This window comes from Nannospalax galili, unplaced genomic scaffold, assembly GCF_000622305.1.
Source record: "Nannospalax galili isolate Female #2095 unplaced genomic scaffold, S.galili_v1.0 scaffold585, whole genome shotgun sequence".
Taxonomy (NCBI): Eukaryota; Metazoa; Chordata; class Mammalia; order Rodentia; family Spalacidae; genus Nannospalax; species Nannospalax galili.
This window is the reverse complement of record NW_008354016.1, coordinates 337,601-359,561: the sequence shown is the minus strand read 5'-3', so window position 1 is coordinate 359,561 and position 21,961 is coordinate 337,601. Positions and strand designations below refer to the sequence as shown.

General features: G+C 39.8%; 1 protein-coding gene across 2 annotated transcripts in view; it reads right to left on the bottom strand.

The window, feature by feature from the left end:
- The window catches only part of Arhgap10 (Rho GTPase activating protein 10), a 415,566-nt gene that overhangs the window by 267,981 nt on the left and 125,624 nt on the right, over positions 1-21,961 (bottom strand). For both annotated transcript variants that reach the window (XM_017802706.2, XM_008851102.3), the window contains exon 4: positions 6,926-6,997. In XM_017802706.2, the coding sequence (XP_017658195.1) occupies positions 6,926-6,997 (72 nt within the window). The remainder of the gene's footprint in view (positions 1-6,925; positions 6,998-21,961) is intronic.

Sequence of the window (21,961 nt, the reverse complement as noted above, 5' to 3'; positions counted from 1 at the left end):
CACTAGGAATTCAGGAAACACATTTACTCACTTATCTGTTTCTATCTGAATCACAGAACTGAACTCACAAAGCACTGCACAGCCAGAAGTAGTGGGATATGCAAATTAACAAGTGGGTAAAGTTGGTAATGAAAGAAAATGGCAACACAAAGGCTTTCTAAACAAAGAATTTCATCCAGAAACCAGTATGACACCCACCCATTATAACAGAAGCACACTTGCTGGCATGTGCTACAGCATTATACAATGCTGCTGTGTTTTGTTTTGGAATCTCAAGACAGATAATCATTCCTTCTTGCATTTATTTTGAGTGTCATTATAGAATATATATTCTTTCTTTGAGCTCATATGAATGCTTGTGCTGTCATTATATAAATGTTAAAACACTGTCACAGTAGCAATCAGTAAAGACTGGAGAGATGGCTCAGCGGTTAAGAGAATTGGCTTGTCTTGCAGAGAACCTGGGTTTGGTTCCCAGCACCCATATGGCTGCTAACAACTGTCCGTAAGTACAGTTCCAGGGGATCCAACACCCTCTTCTGAACTCCACAGGCACTACACAACATGGGTGCACTTACATACACACAGGCAGTACACTTATACAATAAAATTAAAAATAAAAAATTTAAATAAAAAAAAGCATTTTCATTCTAACACTACATTATGGGAAATAAGTATAATAGAAACTGACGAGCCAAATCCTAGAAGTTGAAATGAATGACAAGGTGTGTTTCTTATAAAGCAGACATCATAAAATCAAGCATGTCTGAATCAGTCAGTAGGACAGTAAAGTGAAGCTGCCGGGGAAGGAAGGAAGTTTAAGACAGTGGAGTAACAGCAAGCCAGATAGGCCAGTATCTCTACAGGGTTAAGTAACAATAACAGACTCAGATTTCTCTACATAGGGATACAAGCTCATTACACAGGTCACTTATCATTTTCATTGAACAGCTGAAAAAAACTAATGACTTTTAAATGGTGGCAACATATTTTTATAAAACTTTAATAAAATTACTAACCCAAGTAAAGTTTTACAGATAAAATATGACTCACAAGAAATTACTTATAATCTGTTATAAAATTATTTAAGAAAAAAGTAGAGGTATTACTTTACATAGCATGATTGGTAAAATAAGACTGACATATATACATATATATGTCAATATATACATATATACATATTCATGAAAATCTAAGAACTATAACTCAAATGAACAGATCTCTGAAGTACCATTAAGAAGTAAAATATATATAAAGCTGCCCTAACAGAAAGCCCTGGGTTTTTAAAGCATTATTCAACCAGTGCTGTTGATCTAATTGTTTAACTGGGAAATCGAAAGAGAACCCCACCTCATGTCAAAATTAATTCCAGATGGACTGAAAGAGTCACAAGTAAAAAATGAAGCCACAATAATGAGATTTTCATGAAATCTCAGAATAAAACAAGGGCCTTCTAAGCGAAGCAAATGGTAGAAGCCCTAAAATCGTCTAGATTTCAAAAAGTCACAATAATCCAGCTAAAAGGTAACCAATAAATTGAGAGGTAACTGCAACCAGTATGTCAGAAAAAATGTGAGTATTATGAATTCATAGGGTTAGGTTCTATTAAATAACGTTTTGCAAAAAGCCCAAAGTACTATTTCCATTAAAAAAAAAAATCAGTAACACTTTGAACATATCTATAAACTGCCTATTTTTTCTACAGGGCATCAGATTTGTTTTGTTAAAGAGGAGGGAAAAGGTTTGTGCTGTTGCTGCTGTTTAGTTTTTTTAATTTTTATGTGTAGGAGTGTTTTGCCTATATGTAAGAATACCATGTGCGTGCAAACCCACAGAGGTCAGAAGAGGCTGTCAGGTTCCCTGAAGCTGGAGTTATAGACAGTTATTAGCCACCATATGGATGCTGGGAAGTGAACCCAGGTCCTCCTAACCTCTAAGCCATCTCTACAGCCCGCAGAAAAAGTTTTTAAGTTGATGTTAAGATTTTGGTTTTTTTTGGTCTTTTTGAAACAGGGTCTCCCTGTAGCCCCAGCTGTCCTGGAACCCACTATGTAGACCAGGCTGGCCTTGAACTCACAGGGAGCCTCTGCCTCCCAAGTGCTGAGATTTTAAAGGCGTGCACCGCCACGCCCGGCTGATTTTAAGATTTTTTTTAAAAGTTACCTAGATTTTACAACTTTTCTTGGAAAATGAAAAGGCTTATCTTCCAGCTATAAACATTAAATAATGTCCAAGGTTTGAGCTGTATGAAGAAGAATTTATAAACACTTCCATAGGAGATTTCATTTTTTTCCTTTTTAAGGAAGAGGTGAAATAATACTCCACACAGGAAACAAGATCCAAAGTACCAGCAATAATCATCAAGGGTACTCTTTAAAACACCTCTTGTCCAGCCCAGCTAATCAGAGTTCTGCAGTCTCCAGTCTCATTCTGCCAGAGCCCACCAACATCCTACTGCCAGGTCAGACCTACCTCCAGAACAGGCCCCCCAGTGAGGGTACACTTCCATTAACTCCTACCCTCTGTTCCTACTTGGCATCTCAATGCCCTATCCAACCCCATCCACATCCTCTTCTAATTGCCTTTAGCCTCTCTAATGAGAATTCAGCTTTTCCCAGCACACAATCCTAGCATAGGAGCCAAGGCAACATCAGGACTAGTGGACAAGCAAGAACAGCACTGGGGCACCACACTAACGTTGCTGCAAGAGTACTCCCTCTAGAGTCTCCTAACCAACATGGTATCTTAGCCAGACAGATCAGAGACAAAGTGTTCTGGCATGTCACCCCTGAATCCAGAACACAGAGTGGACGAAAACTTGAGCAATTCTTTTTCGGCACTGGGGAACAAGCCACAGACAGGATGACAATAACCAAAGCGATACACATCAAGCCCTAACCCTGACATGCAAATGATATTGTAAGATTCATTTTCTCACAGTAATATTCTGAGACAGACAAGGAAAGTGAGGTGCAGAGGCCTAGAGTAGTTTATCCCAAATCATACAGGTCATTCTGGCACTGAAAGAGAAGGGCAATCAGGGAGGAGTTAGTCTTCCTGAAGGGGCTGTGTGTGTTCCAAGGCGAGATAGGGAACACATCCCACTGCACCCCTGTGTAGTCTTATCATGCCACTCTCCACCAAGCATCTTCACTGCTTTTCAATGTCTCACCCTCCCACGGAGATGCCACCTTTTCTGATGGCCAGTCAGTGTTTCAATTCATTATATATCCCAGGGCCTCATACCATGTCATGTGTTTGGCACAAATATATGCTTTACTACTAAAATGAAAATGAAAGGATTAAGTTAAAGCAACATTTCTGCTTTATCAAACCATTTAACCAGATAAATTCAGGTAGGTTTGGTTTTTGCCCTTCTTTTTTGGTCATTTACAGAATCCTGGCAAGTCGTTTTTATTAAGTCTGTTCATTAAATACAGTCTTAGAAAGAAATATTTTTTAAATGTGGGCTTCAAGCCTAGTACAGGGATGAAGTGAGAATTCATAATACATGAAATGAACTTTTTTTTTCCCAACCCTCATGTTTAAATGTTTGATTCTACTGGGTAAAATGATACTCTGCTACTTCCATGATGGCATTTGAATAGCTGTGTCAACAACAGTTCTGGACACACATCTGATGTGAGCATGCTGCTGCAACTGATCTAAACCTACAGTCACATTATTATTGACTGGGCAGATGTTACAAAAAGCAATTTTAGATTCTCCCACTGTTAAAGTTTTACTCCATTTGCTTGTCTCCAGTGAAAAATGGCTACAAAGTTGTTAGGGACACTAGACAATAAAAGTATACATCCTCAGGGAGACAAAAGCACATGAAAAGGAGGTGAGAAATGAGCTACAAACTCCCAACACAACAGAGGGCAGCCTGTGTCCTATGCGATCCCAACAAGCAAATAAAGACGAACCTTCAAAACAAGACAAGCCAACAGACATTACTCAAGGCAGGCACATCCAACCAAACAGAAGCAAAATGGTCAAGAATATCTTGGTTTTGTTTTTTTTTTTAATCCAATTTACAAAAACCAACCTAGCAGCTTAGACTATGTTTAAACCACAGTTCAACATATAATTGGGCTTCTAGAAACTAGAGAATGCAAAAGTACATAGAACCAAGAGAGCTACCACAGAAAGGCAAAGGGGATGACATCACCAGATAGGGAAAAGGGGAAGACCGAAGGGAAAACAAAATGTTCACACTGATATCTGACGTCAGCTTTTAAATACACTGTTTTTATCTCCACATGAAAACTGTTTATGTTGTTTTTGAAAAAGCTCTTTAAGAAACTGAGAGAGTAAACTCTTCTTAAAGCATCCCAGATGAGTACATTAACCAGAGAAACAAGTATGTGCTTGTCAAAACAGGACTGCATATTTAGGAAGCAGAGGTGGAAAAAGGAAGCAAATATCTGAAGTACAAAACCTCGATTCTTACAGAATTATTAATCAAATTATGTACTAGATATCATCTATGGTAAAGCAACGTGGAGGTAGGGAGAAAATAAAGGGATGAAGCAGTCTTATACAGATTTAGCAATGTAATGGAAGAGGCAGCTGTTTTTATTTTGCTGTATTACATAGACAACTACCTGTATTTATTTTGATATACCAAAAACAAAACACACAAAATGTCAGGCTTCTCGTTGAGTACCACCTGGTTTTTTCGTAGAGTATCAACAGACAAAATAGCAACTACACATACTGAACTGATCAAGACTGTAGCACAAGGACTGGAGAGATGACTTGGTTTAAGAGAGCTGGCTGCTCTTGCAGAGGATCCAGGTTCAGTTCCCAGCACATACATGGTGTCTCACAACAGTCTGGAACTCCAATACCAGATCAGCCACCCTCTTCTGGTCTCTGAACATTGTACGATGTGGGTGCACTTACATACATGCAGGCAAAACATTCATACACATAAAAGTAAGCCAAACAAATTTAAAGAATATAGTATAAACCCTTCATAAACTTGAAGTCAGACACATCATGAAGATGCGAAAAATGAGACTTCAAGATAGAATCTGGTCACTATGTAACTCCATAAACTAAATTCCTGAAACAGTTTTTCACGTTTTAGAATTAAGTTTGAATTTGCTTTACTAGACAAAACATTAACATCAAACACTGAGAGTCTGAGACAGTGGAAGAGTCAACAGAAGATTCTACTAAGCAACAGAAGTTATAAATGTACAAAACCCAGTGGGGGCAGATGGCAAATGAAAAAAGAAAGCAGTTTAGTAATTAGATTACTGGTTCTTCAAGTCAGTTTTATCCTTATCCCCCTCCACCATCATCCAATCGAAGGAAGAAGTACAATTTGTATACATGTACTACTTGCCAATGAAATGCTGAAAGAACCAGTATGCTCAAGCATCAAAAGCTAGAGAAAATCAAAAGCATACAAAATACAAATTCAGCAGGTCATTTATTTTATAAGTATGGCAATCATTTGCCCAGGAGGTAGAACACTGCAATCAATCACCTGCTGCAAAGCCAAGCCACCCATGCAGCTCCTGTAGCTCAGCAAGTGTCAAGGGAAGAGGTTGAGGACGCCTCACTGACACCCACTGTCTACATGTTCCGAACCTCAGCTCAGTCTTTCTGTAAATTAGTAGATCAAACAGAAATGTCAGCTCATCCACAATCACTTAAAGGACAAAGTATTCTATAAATAGCAAGTAGAAACCTCGAGTATGTTGGGCCCATACGTGTAGTCACAGCTATTGAGGCCACAATGTTTATTTGAACCAAAGGATTTTGATTCTATTTATTCAGGAATAGAAAAGTAAAAAAAAAAATCTTGCATCCCCAGCAATGAGGGAAGAAAAAGTACAAATATGAAAATTACCTCCCCTACTTAAAATTGATAGCAGGCAATATTTTCATCTCTTTAGGCTAAGCCAAAAAAAGGTCAACAATATGCAAATTATTTCTACCTCACAAAATATACAAAATAGAGGGGAGGGCTAGAGAGATGGCTCAGCGGTTAAGAACACTGTCTACTTTTGTAGAAGACCCAGGTTCAATTCCTAGCATCCACATGGCAGGTAACAACCATCTGTAACTCAAGTTCTAGGGGATCCAACACCCTCTTTTGACCTCCTCGGGCACTGCATGACATGGGTGCACTTACATACATAAGGCAATATACTCATACACATAAAATAAAAATAATACTTAAAAAAAACCTTAGGAAAAATGGATGGGAATTATCTCTCTGGGGTCATTTCAAAGCTCAGACCACAAACTTCAGAAACTGCTAAATATATACCAGGATTCCTGTACTGTTCCAGAAATCCTGGCTAGCCCCCAGATCCCCAAATGTGAGGTTGTAGGTCACTCTTCTATGAATCTAAGCACAATACCACATACTAAACAAAACTAGGACAACACTTGCACATAATAGAAACCATAAATTTTTGTTAGATTCCAGGGAATTATTTTCCAATAACAATAATCTCATGCCAGTTTTGATGGTATCCTGCTAGAGCAGCATCCCTAATCTTAAAATTCTATCACGATGCTGCTGCAGTCCTCCATAAAACAGAGGTGCATGAAGAAACAGCTGTGCTCCCTACAGCAGTGAAAGCCTTCAATCCAGAGCAAATGTGTTATTTGGCTCCAGCTGGTTTTTTTTGTTTTGTTTTCTTTTGGTCTTTTGGAGTTTTTTTAAGCCCTATGAAGAATGCTCAGCCAAAGAAGATGTTTTAGTATCCTGTCCAGGTGTTTTCGTTTGTTTTCAATTTTACCTCCCCAAAGGGGAAAAAGCACATTTAGAATACAAAACAACAGATGGTTTACTCCAGCTTCTCCCTCCACACCACCAAATGTGAATTAAGTGTACAATGAACAGCAAAAGCATGGGCACGTTCTGTTTACGCATGTGCTCAAATTAGACACAAACCTTTACAGCTCCAAGTTGTTCTTTTCTGAATTTTTCCAAGGGTTTAATCAGGGTTTCAGTTACACTTAATGCCTAGAGAAAAAGAGTGATAAAAGAATATAGCGTCAGGTTTCCAGAAAGAAAAACATAGCATTTCATTTTTCTCTTGTACCCACCCAAAAACAAAATGAACAACATATTTAACTGTCTTCCCTCACTCTGCCAATGCAACAATTAAATCACTGCATAACTTATTAAAGCACTGGAAGACCATAAATATTTTTGGGGAAGAGGCAGTGGAGCAGCTGGCTGGGGACTAACTCAGGCCCAAAGCTCTTCCATAAAAATGGCAAAAGAGATGTCTTTAAACAACAAAGGGGTCTATCACACTCATTAACGGAACACTTCTGTTTGGGTTTTTTTTTTTCCTTTCCTCCTCCTCCTAAATTTAAAATTCAATTACATTCCTTTATTGGTCATCAGACTACATTAATGAAAGGACTAGGGACTGTGGTTACCCTTCTAAATACAAGGAGTCTGGACTTCATTACTAAAAATTTCCTGTCCTAGTAAGGACTGAAGGCATATTAGCAATATGGATGGAGTCACTAGAGAGATACAAAAAAAAGTCAGAGCAAGTAAGTGGGCCTGCTGGCAAGCATCACATAAGGAAGGGTCAGGATGATGGGCCACACACACTCTGACCACAATCTCATTCATGTCTTATTTGGCTTTTCATTCAAAGCCACAAAATGCTGAAAACATAAATAAAAGGACTAGTCACCTAAAGAGAACATGCTTAACAGCAATACACTACTGAATACTGGCTTTCTCAGCTCCCATTCCCAAGAGACCAGAAACATCTAAGAGGGAGGGGCCTCAAAACCCTGTACAAGAATGCATCATCTACCTTTCTATAAAACCCTCCTCATTAAAAAGGGGGGGAGGGTTGGAGATGGCTCAGCATTTAAGAGCACTGGCTGTTCTTCCAGAGGACCCAGGTTCAATTCCCAGAACTCATATGGCAGCTAACAACTGTCTGTAACTCCAGTTCCAGGGGATCCGATGCCCTCTTCTGGCCTCTGCCAGCTTTGCATGACACAGGTGCACTTACATACATGCAGACTCACACACATAAAACAAAAATAATTTTTTTTAAATCCAAGCTGAAAATAAAAGGAAAATAATAGTAAGTTATTTAGAAAGCAACACACTAGAAATGAAACCCAGTCCCTTGCCCCATCCCTTGCACAGTAGGCAAGTGCTCATCCAGTCAGCTAAACTGCTAGGCCTTAGGAAAGGATTCAACTAACCTTATTATTCAATGATTTCTCCTAAAATGAGCTTTCATACCACAGGATGGGGAACACAGAACATGTAATTGTCCCCTTATATGCAATGAAGGGAGTTTGAAATTTATAATCCAGGCCTGCTCTTGGGTCCTAATCCTACTTGGAAAACTTCAGATTCAGCTGTAAAAGAGCTGGGGCAATAGAGAATGAAAGGAAAGAATTACCTAAAAATAGAGAGGAATGGGATCATCTTGAAAATACATTAATTTTAACCTCTACATAGAAGACCATGTGACTTGCAATAACAAACCAAAGCAGCATAGACAATAATCCTGACCACCCAAGTATCATTTGGATTGTCCATGCTGTATCTGGGAAAGCAGACACAGGACAATTTGTTACACATTTTCAAGATGAACCAATTTACACACAATGTCCGAAACTTAAGGCATACTTAGGGCCAGGGAGATGGCTCAATGAGCAAAGGCAGCTGCTACCAAGCCTGAAAACCTGAGTTTGATCCCCAAGACCCATATGGTGGAAGAAGAGAAATGACTCCCCAAAGCTGTCCTCTGACCTCCACCATGTGTGCCATGCATGTGTAGGCCCACATACAAACACACGCATGTATACATAAAAGGAATAAATGTATTTTTCAAAGACATACTGATACGACATCTGTGTCGTCTCCCAAGTTTCCAAAAGAATAAATGTATTTTTCAAAAACATACTGATATGATATCTGTGTCATCTCCAAAGCTTCTATATCTAGATCAAGCCTATTGCTATTGTTGAATAAACACACATATAATATATCACCTACAGAGGCTAGCTAGCATGCTCAGGAAAGAATTCAGCCCAGTAAGGCATACAGTATAAGAGGGTGACAAATCTCAAGGTCACAGAAGACAGGTAGAGATTAAAAGCTCTCCACAGAACACTGCAATAGAAGCACTTCTTCATTCAAAACAGCCATCTAACAAACCCTGTAGGCTCTGGAAATGAATATAACACGCTGACTCTCTGGACCAAGTAATAAGGATACAAGAATGAAGAGCCCCCAGCCTCATGGAATTTACTGTCAGTATGCAAGTCATGTAATGGATACATAACTGCAAAGTCTAACAATGCCTTTGAATGGGGAAAGTAGGCACATAATGAGGACTTCATTAGAAGAGACAAGAAGGAACAATGTTCCTTCAAGGTGTGAGCTTCATCAAAGCAGTGACATCTAAGCTAAGAATCAAAAGATGAGAAGGAATCAGTGATATAGGGATCAAGGAGAGCTGTTTCCAGCTTGAAGTCAGTGGAGGCAAAGGGTTAAAGCAAGAAGGAATTTTGCCTACGACAGCGAATGCCAAAGGGGAATTACAGCTGGAAATTACATGAGGAAAGGTCAAGTCAGAAGCCAGGTGATAGCAGAGGACCTGAACATGCTACGGTCAGAACACGCATACCCCAAGTTGATGGAAAAGCCAGTGAAAGGCTCTGAAGCAGAAAACTCATATATATAATGCAATAATAATTAGACCTTTTAAAGATTAGCTTCTCTGTGAAAAAAGATTTAGAGGGACAGAAAACCAGAAGACAAAACTCTTATCTGGGGGTTTCTAGAGTGGTACAGGTAACGTGATGGTCGCTCAGACAAAGATAGCAAGAGACGTAAAGAAAAGAAAACAGATTTGAGAGACATCTTACAAACTAACAGGAACTGAATGTGGGAAAGGTGTGTGGTGATTTCTGTAATCTCTCCCAGATTCTGTACAAGCAAGAGACTACATAAGAATACTGTGATGGTATGGATCTTAAATGGCCTCCTAAGACCCACAAGCTAAAGGCCCAGTCACCAGCCTATAGCACGAAAAACCTTTGGGAGGTGAGGTGTAGGTGAAGAAGCGGGTGACTGGGGCATGTCTTTGAAGGGGAGATTGAAACTCCAGCTCCTTCTCTTTTTTGGCTGCTAGTCACTATCAAGTGAACCAGCTTTGCTCCATCTCACATTTTCTGCCATGGTGTTCGGCCTCACCACCAGTCCAAAAGCAAAGGTGCCAAGCAATCGTGAACTGAAACCCCTGAAAATTTGAGCCAAAATAAGATGCTAAAATACGCTGCCAGAGTGTGGGATGAATGAGAAAGTGGTTTAGCTGCATGAGCCTGCATATTGGTCAAACTTGGACTCAGATCTCTGTAATTTTGAATTTCTATTTCTATCTTCTATGACGAGTACTGTCAGCCTATTACACCAGCATGCAATGCTGAGCTGACTTCTTTGATCATGCCATCCTCTGCAGAAAATATATTATTTATAGGTTCATTCAAGTACAGTAATAGGCTAGGTCCAGATACAGGAGCTTTGGAAATGGTACAGATGTCATACAAGTATGCCTTAATTAACGAGACACAATGTGTAACTTGTACACTTTCTGCAATATCCATAGAAAGGTGAGAGCATTTGGGGGAACAGCCTTTCTTCAAAAGGATGACCACAAATGGCAAGACAGGAGATGACTGCTGAAAAACAAGGTGAGGCAGAAGGAAGGTCTTTTTCTTTACCTTTTTCTAAGACAAAAAGGAAAAAACATTCAGTATTTAGGAGATGACAGCATATCCAAATGCCCATATAGAGTCCACAAAAGGGTTGAAGGATCAGAACATGGATGGGGGGGCAGATAGGGGGGTGATACGATATGATACTTACACTGCATGGACAGCCACCCTATCCTGGGAATAAATAAAGCTCTTCATTTCCCTTCTAACAGAGTCAAGCCAGTATCAACGGGCCTGAAGACTTCATGAAGAAAAGCTGAGGGAAATACTACCAGATGGTTACTGCCTTTGTGAATACTAAGGCAAGGCTATTTACAGAGCTCAGGCCTGAGAACAATTTGAAGGCAGCAGAGAATCAATCAATCATCAATCAGTCAAAGAATCAATCACTTCAAATGAAGAACACTGCTTAGAGAAACAGGACCATCCCTGGACAGGGCTGAAAGTCCTGTGGGAGAAGCGAGCAGGAATTTCCATCTGCCTTCTCATGGGATTTTTCTCTTACAGTGAAGAAAGAAAGCAAGAGGTGGAGTTCATGTGAGCATTTCCTAGAGACATAAACACATCAGTACCCTATGCTGTGGTATCTGAAGTGCTGGTGAGGTGCAGGAAACTCCAAATCACAAGGGAGGAAACCCTTCAGTAAGGAGGATACCCCAATGAATCCCACACAAAGCTAAGCCCAGAACAGGGGACAGTGTGTCCCAGGCAAGGATAAGAGCTGGGAAGGTCGTCTATGTAGAGGAAAGAAAAGAGCAAATTCAATGCATGGGGTTCCCAACTGTTCAATGTTACTGAAGTAAACGAAGAAGTCAAAGGATCACAGGAGGTTGGAGACATCAGATGTCCTCCATTACCATCACAACAGGATCTAAGAAATGCTCAAAAAATGACAGCTGTCCAGTAATAATACAGGTATGTGAAAGCCAATATCAGAGCCCCCAAATTCCATATGCTATAGTACTTTCCTTCACAAAAGGATGAGACCACAAGGCTCACACTACAGGAACTTGAGGTCCTAAGATCCGTCCTTCATTTGGAGAATTAATCTGATACATAAATCACCTGGGCTCCAAGACTATGGAACAGCAACGCAGAAGAATGTGAGGGTTTCTGTTCTAAGCCAGTAATCAAACTTCCAAACTAAAGGAAGTAATGACAGACAACAGTACATACAACTCTTTAACAAAAACAAAACTACTCTTTCAAAGCTTAAAATTCATTATGAATTTGTATCCTGTAGGAAAGTCTGATTTTATAGCTCTAGAACAGAACCAAAAACATTTTAAGAACAAAGTAATCAAGCAGTCACTGTTTTTGTAAGGTAATGTTAGTTGAAGAACAAGAGTTGTTTTCTTCTTTCTCTCAAAACAGACTGGAGACTCCAAGGAACCTTTATTAATTTCACAAAAATATAATGCTGTTGGTAGTCATTTCCCAACACCAAAACACTATTTTTCTTCCCCAGAGACAAGTGAGTACTAAATCTAGAATTGGCCTTGTGGCTCCAAGAATGATTTATGGTGATGATACCTTCTGAATATTAAAGACAGCTGAAGAAACAGTGAGAAGGACTCACACATAACATGTTAAAAACCAGATAAAAAAGAGCAAATATAGAATGTGATTTTACAGCCACACAAAATATGATATAAACCTACTTTCCCATTAAAAAATACTTATAAAAAAGAAATCCCATGGGGCATGGTGGCGCATGCCTTTAATCCCAGCACTTGGGAGGCAGAGGCAGGTGGATCTTTGTGAATTCGAGGCCAGCCTGGTCTACATAGTGAGTTCCAGGACAGCTGGGACTATAGGGAGACCCTATCTCAAAAGAAAGACAAAAAAAAAAGAAATCCCGCCGGGCATGGTGGCACATGCCTTTAATCCCAGCACTTGGGAGGCAGAGGCAGGTGGATCTTTGTGAATTCGAGGCCAGCCTGGTCTACATAGTGAGTTCCAGGACAGCTGGGGCTACAGGGAGAACCTGTGTCAAAAAGGCCAAAAAAAAAAACAAAAAAAAAAAAAAAAAAAAAGAAATCCCAAAATTCCTTCATTAATGAGCCTTGCAAAGGGTTTTACATGGCCTAGGAACAAAGGGTAACTATAGGAACATAAAACATGTTAATGAATCAGTTGCTCTTGCCCTAGAGCAGGAGACAGCCAACCTTTTCTATAAAAGGCCAGGTAACAATTTGCAGCCATAAGGCCTCAACACTGGCTAGAGAGCATAAAAGCAGCTACAGACAGTACACAATGAACAGAAGCAGCTGTGTTCCAATGCAAGTATGCTCAAAAACAGGAGGCAAGGTGGACCTAGCTCCTCGGTCAGTCTCCCAAACCTGGCCTGAAGAATCACCTTATCTTGTATTTTTTTTTTTTTTGAGCATTTGTTCCCGGCTGATCAAAGGATGGAGGGTGGCAGACTATGAGGTGAAAGAACCAACATTCCAGTAACTCTCCCACTTAAGAGAGGAATTCGAAAGTGATCCCATGAAGTCTGCATGGGACAGACAAGCAATTGCTGGACTCCACTGTTGAAAAGCAGATGCTCAGTGTGTAGGATGTCTTACAGTTTGTGTGAAGTTAGTAATGAGCTTAAAGCCCCTAAAATTTTCACTTAACCAAAGAAACTACCAAGTATTCCCAGAAGATAGTGAATACACATACAAGTAACACACTGCTCAAATCCAGTCAAGATAACTGTTCAGTTTCATCCTATCAGAGAAGCACTCATCTCAGTGAACGCATTTCAGAAAGATATTTCTAATGGGCTAAAGCAATTTCAATGTGACTAGACTGCCAAAAAGACCTGGAGGATCAGGCCAGATGGCTCAGCAGGTAAAGGTACTTGTTGTACAAGGCTAGCAACCTGAGTTCAAATCCTGTAACCCACAAAAAGTGGGTGGAAAGAACTGACTCAACAAAAGAGTTAAGGACTGGGTAAGGCAGCCAATGTCTAATGGGAGTAGGAAGGAAGAGAATGCTCAGCAGGAACGTAAAAGCTGTTTTTGAATATGTAAATGGTGCTATGTGAGAAAAGAAAAGGCAAATATCTTTATTTGTTCCAAGTGAGCAAAACAAAACCTGATGAATAGACGCTGTAGAGCAGCAGGGTTCCAGGAGTTCGCTATCAGGGAAAACTCAGTAAGAGGAACTGGAGTGGACTGAACCACATTCCAAGGTAGAGATTACTAGCTACTTTCATGTAAGCACAACTGTAGAAAACTGGCCCTGGAGACCGCTGAGATCCTAAGTTATCCTCAATTGTGGGATTCTAGAAGAGCTGGGAAAGCAAAAGCACAAACTCCACACTGCTTCACAAGACTGAGAGCAAGCTCCAGACTCCATTAGAGCCACACAGCTGAAGGTAAAAGAACAAAAGGATTATAAAAGTGTGAGGGATTAATACAGTTACAATGACATGAACTCTCTTCTCATTAGATACTTGGCTGTAAGAACTCTGAATATCTAGTCTCAAAATAAACACTGAAAAGAGGATTGTAGACATAGCTCAGAGGCTGAGCACTTGATTAGGGTAATCAAGGCCCTAGGTTCAAATCCTCAGTACCAAGCAAAAAACAAGGAAGTGAAAGATAGCTTAAGCAATCTATGCAGCTCAAGTCTGAGCTAAGAAATCTGCCAGCAATAATGAGACAAACATAGATGTGATTCTATCACGGGAGTAACTACTATGACCTTTACATCCCTCATACTGGATATCAAAAACTGAGTTCAGATGTTGTAAATTCTAAGAAAATAGGATTTAAGGGTAACTTCACACTATGTTACTACTGTTTAGTAACAATTAATTTTTGAAAGCATGGACCAGGTAAAACAGTGAACAAGCTGGTATCCCACTGAATCCTGCCTTTCTAATTACGGAGTACTAGCAAGGACAGGCTGAGTGGAATGAAACAGAAGGAATTATGTCCATCCCCCACAGCCCTCAGTATTTTAAGTCTGGATTCCAAATGGCTTTGACCCCAGAGGAATGCATACTCTGAGAGCAAAAGAGAATCTCCACTATTTTCTCCCATGACCTTCCAGACACTTTCTATTTTATTACGTTAAAGAAAAAACTCTGCAGTCCAATTCCAATGTCACAAATGGAAGCAAAGGAACCACTGAACAAAGACACAGGGTTTGTTTTTCCTTGGAAGAGCCAAACCTTGAGACACAGGCCTGAAGATCTATCTGAACATAACAAATATTTTTCCCAAAATGAGAAATACTTTCACAGAAGAGGATTGCTACATACAAAGACTTCTCAAGGCGGGTACTTTTCATGACTTTGAATTATCTTTTTATATTTATTAATTTATTCGGGGTCAGCAGTCATACCATAGCATACATGTAGATGTCAGCAGACAACTTACGGGAGTCTCTTTCCCTCCACTATGCGAGTTTCAGTGATCCAACTTAAGTCATCAAGGCTTGGTGGCAAGTGTCTCTATCTGATGAACCATTTTACCAGTCCACTTTTCATTATTTTGTTAACAAAAAACTGTTAGAAAAATCCTAGCCAACCAGTGCCTATGATGCCTACTTTCAGATGCCTTGAGATCACAAATTGGACTAGATTACAGAACAAGAACAGTAGAAAAAATTTAAAAGAGTTAGTTATTCTGGAGATGATTAAAGTTCTTTAAGTGTTTCTGTAAAGGTCACTTTAAAGGGAGCAGGAGCATTGGGGAGATAATTCAATCAATAAGGTGTTTGCCATGGAAGCAATAAGGATTTGAGTTTGATTTTCTAGAGTTTATATTTTAAAAAGGAACAGGAAGGCATGGTGGCATGTGCTTATAATCCCAGGGCTGGGAAAGTAGAGACAAGAGGATCTCTGGGGCTCAGTGCCCAGTCAGTCTAGGGGAATCAGTGGACTCCCAGCCAATGAGGGACCTATCTCAAAAAACAAAATGGAGGTCCTGGAGAGATGGCTCTGCAGTTAAGAGCACTGAGTGCTCTTGTAGAGGACCCAGGTTCGATTCCCAGCACCCACATGGCAGCTACGAACCGTCCCTACCTCCAGTTCCAGGAGAATCTGAAGCCCTCTTCTGACCTCCACAGCATGACACAGGAACACTCACACACATGCAGGCAATACACTCACACACATAAAATAAAAATAATTAAAAAAAAAAAAGAAAAATGGATTGCTCCTAAGAATGAAACCTGAATTGTCCTTTGAACTCCACCAGCACCCCACACGTGTGTACATACACACACACACACACACACACACACACACACTCACACACACGTGGGAGGGGGGCACATAAGGCTGATAGGAACATTGAGACAATAATGAAAATATCTTAGGGCTAAGTTTTAAGAGACTGCTGCTAACAGGTACTTGTGATTTGAAATGAAATTCCTTCTGAAAGCATCAGAAAGAGTTTAGAAGGTGAGATAACTTTAAAAGAAAAACAACCTAAAAAGTGTCTATCCCATCGGTACTATCAAAGCTGTACTGAAAAATTCAAAATCTGTCTACAACACATTAATGTCCTAAGGTCAAAGTTATCCAGAGTTAAGGTAACTACTTTTATGAAACAAATGGCTAAAATATTTTTAAAGTAGATGTTCATTTTATATAGTAATTTTTAGCTGGTGTACAAAATAATGGGTTTCGTTACAACATTTTCATACGTATGTATCGCTATACTTTGCTCATTCCCTCCCTACACACCTATTCCCTGTGCTGGTCCTCTGCGTCCCTCAAACAGTCCCCCAAGGAGTCCCCCTTCCTTTTGTCATGCATCCAACTATATAGCTTTACTTTGCTACACAAACTCCTCCCAGTTCAGCCAATTCATCATTAAATGATCCCTTGACTCTTCATCCACACTCATGTTTCGACACTCCTTCACTTAATCATCAGCTCTCCTCTCAATATAGGTTCAAGTTTTAGCAAGAAGATGAAAATGGCCAATTAATTCCTCTTGTTTTTTTTAAAACACATGAAGTAAATGAGACTCTGATGCTGACAAAATATGAAAACAGTTCACATCGATTTTGCTAGAAGTGCCCTGCCATGGAGAAAATTTGGAGCCTGATGTTTGTGGTTCTGCACTAACTAGGTCTATCGTTCCATCATAGAGAAGAACAATCTCCTTTTATTACCTGAACATTCTCAAGTACAAAGAAGGAATGATATATGCTCCCTCCTAACACTGGTAAGTAAAGACAGGGGACTGCATTCAATATGGAATTTGACTTCCAAATAAATCCCTGTAAACATTTTTTAATATATAAATTATAATTTTATTTTATTTATTATTTTTGTTTTATGTGTATGCATGTATTGTCTGCATGTAGGTAAGTGCACCCGTGTTGTACAATGCCCATGGAGGACAAAAAAGACTGTTGGATCCCCTGGAACTGGACTTATGGACAGTTGTTGGCTGCCATGTGGGTGCTGGGATTCAAACCTGGGTTTTCCGCAAGAGCAGCCAGTGTTCTTAACCAATGAGCCATCTCTCCAGCCCCAAACATTTTATTTTTGAGCTCAACTTAAACTAATCTATTATATCTGGTAGGAAAAAATTGTAAAAAGAGAATTAAGGTGTATAGTAATAGAGAAAAATCAGCAACTAAAATCATGAAAACTACTGAGAATCTTGAACCCAGATCCACAGCAATAATTTGAACATAAGGATAGGAGTGCTGTAAACTCTAGAGATTACACTTGGAATTTGGGAAGTTTACCATGCTTCCTTAAAGGCCCAGTGCTTTAAGCCCACAGTGTCCTCAGTAAACAGTGTAGAAACCCATACAATGTACACTTCAAACTTGATAGTTCAATTATCACATTTCTGTTTTCATTCGGATAAGCCAACAATAAGTTTATCAACTTTCAGTCCTGAATCCCAATCAGCTTCAAGCAAAACAAAACAAGAAGGCTAGAGCTGGAGTTCTGATATCTTGCTTCCCAAAACACTGCCTATGACCTAGGCTCAAATTGTGAAAAGAAAAAAACTGTCCATTACTAAAGCAATATTCCCTTTGATGTAGTATCTCTCTTCCACAAAGTCTTTGGGTTTGGTTACCTATCCTGGTTAGCTGTGTGGAGGGGAGTGGGGTATCAATAAAGGACTCTGAAAGAAGACATTGAAAAAAGAAAGTGGCAATTTAAAAATTAAATAGCCTCCATTATTATTTTTTAAACTTATGCTTAGGAAAAAAATAAGAATCATAAACCAAAAGCTACTGAGCATATCCAACATGAGTTAGCCTAATAAGGATGTGCAGATATTTAACCCTGGCCCTTTTCCTCTTGCTGTGGGACAATAAGGACCCTGCTTCTATTTTTTAAACAAATACTAGAACAGAACATTATGAGAAGCAATTAAAACCCCACTGAAATAAGTGAAAGATCAGCCTGTCAGAAAGCATCATCAAACAGAATTCAGAATTTTGACTTTTTTTTTTTTTTAAGTCGGAGTACATTACAGTTTCTTAAATGGATGGTATTAGGGATGGAGCTGGATATGCAACAAACTGTTTTATTAAGAAAGTAAGAGAAGCTGGGCATGATGGCACACTCCTTTAGTCCCAGCACTCAGGAGGCAGAGGCAGGTGGATCTCTGTGAGATCTGGAGCTACAAGAAGACCCTGTCTCAAAGAGGTGGGGGTGGGGAGGAGAACTTTCCAAAATCAATAATGAATCACACACACACACACACACACACACACACACACACACACACACACACACACACAATCTACAGCTCTTCTAGGATGCATGGGCGGAGGGGAAGGTAGAGAACTCAGCAGAAGGGATCTTAGCAATTCTTTCTCCAAGGTGGATTCTAGCTAAACACCTATCTTAAACGAGAACTTAACTTCCCCACTGCACCCCCAGATGATAAAACACAGCCAAGAACAGAATAGGCATTTAAAACTATTATTTCTTTATGAACTAAGACTTAGGGACTTAGATAATTAAGTACAACATTCCTACTGATGATGATAACAACCACCAATGAACATCTAATGTGTCCCATGAACATATCTCTGATTTAAAACAGTCTGTTTTGTGTTAGGTCCTTTAATACACAGGCACAAGAGGGGTGGGGAGGATTAGAAATTAAGAAATATACTAGTGGAAGGGCTTTAGAGAGAAAGGAGGAAGCTTTGAGAATTGGCGAGGCAGGCAGGCAGGCTGAGTGGATACTATTAGGCTACAATGTATCATAGGGAAAGCTTAGCAAGGCTGCCCGTCAGGAACAAGCCTCCTCCCTTGTCTCTGCTGTGCTGAGTCACAGGCTGTAGGCAGATGTGGAAGGCATGGCATTTATACTAATGCAGCAAAGTCCAGGACCCACTGTTCTCCCTTTCTCCCTGTATCACAGAGAGAATGAGTGGCTGCCCCAACTCCCAAAGTCAAGAGTTCTTCATACTCTCATGGTCACCGGCAATCCCTTGGAACTCAAAACAAGCCCCAACATCAATGTAAAACCATCTTTTATTGAATACAGCAGACCACAAAGTGGGAAAGCATTCCAGTATTTATTATGCTACCAAAAAAATGTGAATTAAATCTTATTATTTTAGAACTTAGCAGTAAGCTAGGTATGGTGGCACACACCTTTAATCCTAGCACCCCAGAGGCAGAGGAAGAAGGAGCTCTGTGAGTTAGAGGCCAGCCTGATCTATATAGTAGGTTCTACACCAGCCAGGGCTATATAGAAAGACCCTGTCTTTAAAAAAAAAAAAAAAGAGCCAGGTGTGGTGGCGCATGCCTTTAGTCCCAGTACTCAGGAGGCAGAGGCAAACAGATGTCTATGAGTTCAAGGACAACCTGGTCTACACAGTAAGTTCTAAATCAATTGGGACTACAGGAGACCCTGTCTCAAAAAGACCAAAAGTGAAAAAAAAAGAAAGAACGTGGCACTTATATTTAGTATTTTAGTTTGTTGAAAACACTAGCTAAGAATTTTAGGCTCACACTTTACATCTCTGGGCAGCCCAGCCCCCCAGCTTCCTGGGGCCAACAGCTTTCCAGGGCAAGTTTGGTGGTGCCCAATGAGCCTTGACTGCCCCAGCCTTATTCACTCTCCCAGCTCCCCCACCCTATCTCTCCTCCTAGCACGGGCACTGGTCCACTTCTTGTCTTGGCACCCCAGACCTCTGGACTGACCTCTTGGCCCACACTCCCCACAGCTTCCTGACCTTTGCAACAAGACCAACACAATTCCTCCCTCTAGTCCCTGGAGCCCACAGGGCCTCTTCCCATCCCCAATGCCCTTTGTATTCCTGGAATGCCAAACCCCCAGCTTCCTGGGGTCAGCATGATTCCTAGGGGGATCCAGTCCTTAGGAAAAAGGCTGAGAGCATCTGATGCTCATCCAACTTGGGCCTCTGTGCAAACTCATGAACAGGAAGACAAAAAACAATTTAGCCCCTCCAATATAAAATCAAAAGAGAGAACCTGAAGTCTAGACCAATCAGCTTTTCATGCCCAAGAAGTAAACCACAAAGGCACACAAAGTTTACAAAAAGAAGCAGACCTAAACTCAACAAAGGATGGCTTGGGTCTCACACAATAATCAGAAACTACAAAAGAAATCCACATGTCAAAGTCACAGTGAAAAAATAATATCATGAAAAACCAAAATAATATAACCCAACAAATACCAACAGTCCTGTAGAGGAGTACACTGAGAACACCCTAGACATAACACAGGACATGGAATTCAAAAGAACAATTAGAAACACGATAAAAGAAATGAGTGAATTCAAATAACACACAAAGAAATCAAAGAACTGAAAGAAGATAGGGATAAACTACTGAATGACTTCAAAAGAGTTAGAATTATTGAAGAATACTCAGGCTGAAATAAAGAAGGTAGTGAAACACTCAATAAGCCAATTAGAAAGAACAGGAGAAAGCCTCACCAATAGGATGAATGAAATAGGAAACAGAATATCAACTCAGAAAGATAAAATGGGCGAATTAGACCACTCGAGCAAAGATTATGAAAAATTTAAGAAAACACAAAAATGAAATACGCAGGAATTTTGTGACACCACAAAAAGATCAAACTTACAAATCATAGGCATACAGGAAGGCAAAGAATCCTAAGATAATAGCATGGACCAGATCTTCAAAAGAATCGTGGAAGAAAATTTCCCAAAATCAAAGAAACACATGCCCATACAAATACAAGAAGCATATAGAACACCAGACAGGATCTGAAAAGAAACTCTCCATGGCACATCATAGTAAAAACACTAAACATTTAGAACAAAGAGACAATACTGAAAGCTGCAAAAGAAAAACAACAAGTCACATATAAAGGAAAACCCATCAGAATTACAGCTGACTTTTCAGTGTAAACTATGAAAGCCAAAAGAGCCTGGACCAAAGTATTCCCACTTCTCAATGACCACAGATGCCAACCCAGATTACTATACTCAGCCAAAATGTCTATTATACTCGAAGGGGAAAGAAAAACCTTCCATGAAAAAAATAGGCTGAAAGAATTCATGCGCATAAAAACAGACCTTCAGAGAGTTCTTGAGCAATACAAAGAGCTGAAGAAAGGAACAACTATACCCAAGGAATTATGGAAAGAAACTTAACGAAGGTATAACTGTGGAAATGCACAGCTACATCAAGAATGTGAACAGATATAAAAATGACAGGAATCAGCACATACCTTTGATTAATAATTTGAAATATCAATGGACTGAACTCCTCAGTCAAAAGATACAGACAAGTTGAATGTACAAAACAACAAAATCCATCTTTTTGTTGTCTGTAAGAAACTGATCTCACTTTCAAGGACAGGCACTACCTTAAGGCGAAAGGATGGGAAAAAAATATACCAAGGAAACAGTACTAAGAAAAGACCAGGCACTGCAATTCTAACATCTGACAAAATAGACTTCAAACTAAAACTAATCAGAAGAGGTACAGAGGGCCACTTCATTCTGATCAAAGGAACAGCTGACCAAGAAGATATTACAATCATGAACATATATATTCACCAAACTCTGGTGCACCCAAATTCATAAAAACAATACTACAGGACTTTAAGACCTTGATTAACCCCAAGTGATTAATACTTTGAGACTTCAATACCCCATTGTCGCCATTAGATAGGTCAATAGGACAGAGAATTAACCAAGAGACATCTGAATTAAACAGTATCATACATCAAATGGGCCTAATTGACATCTATTGAATATTCCACCCAAGCACCAGAGA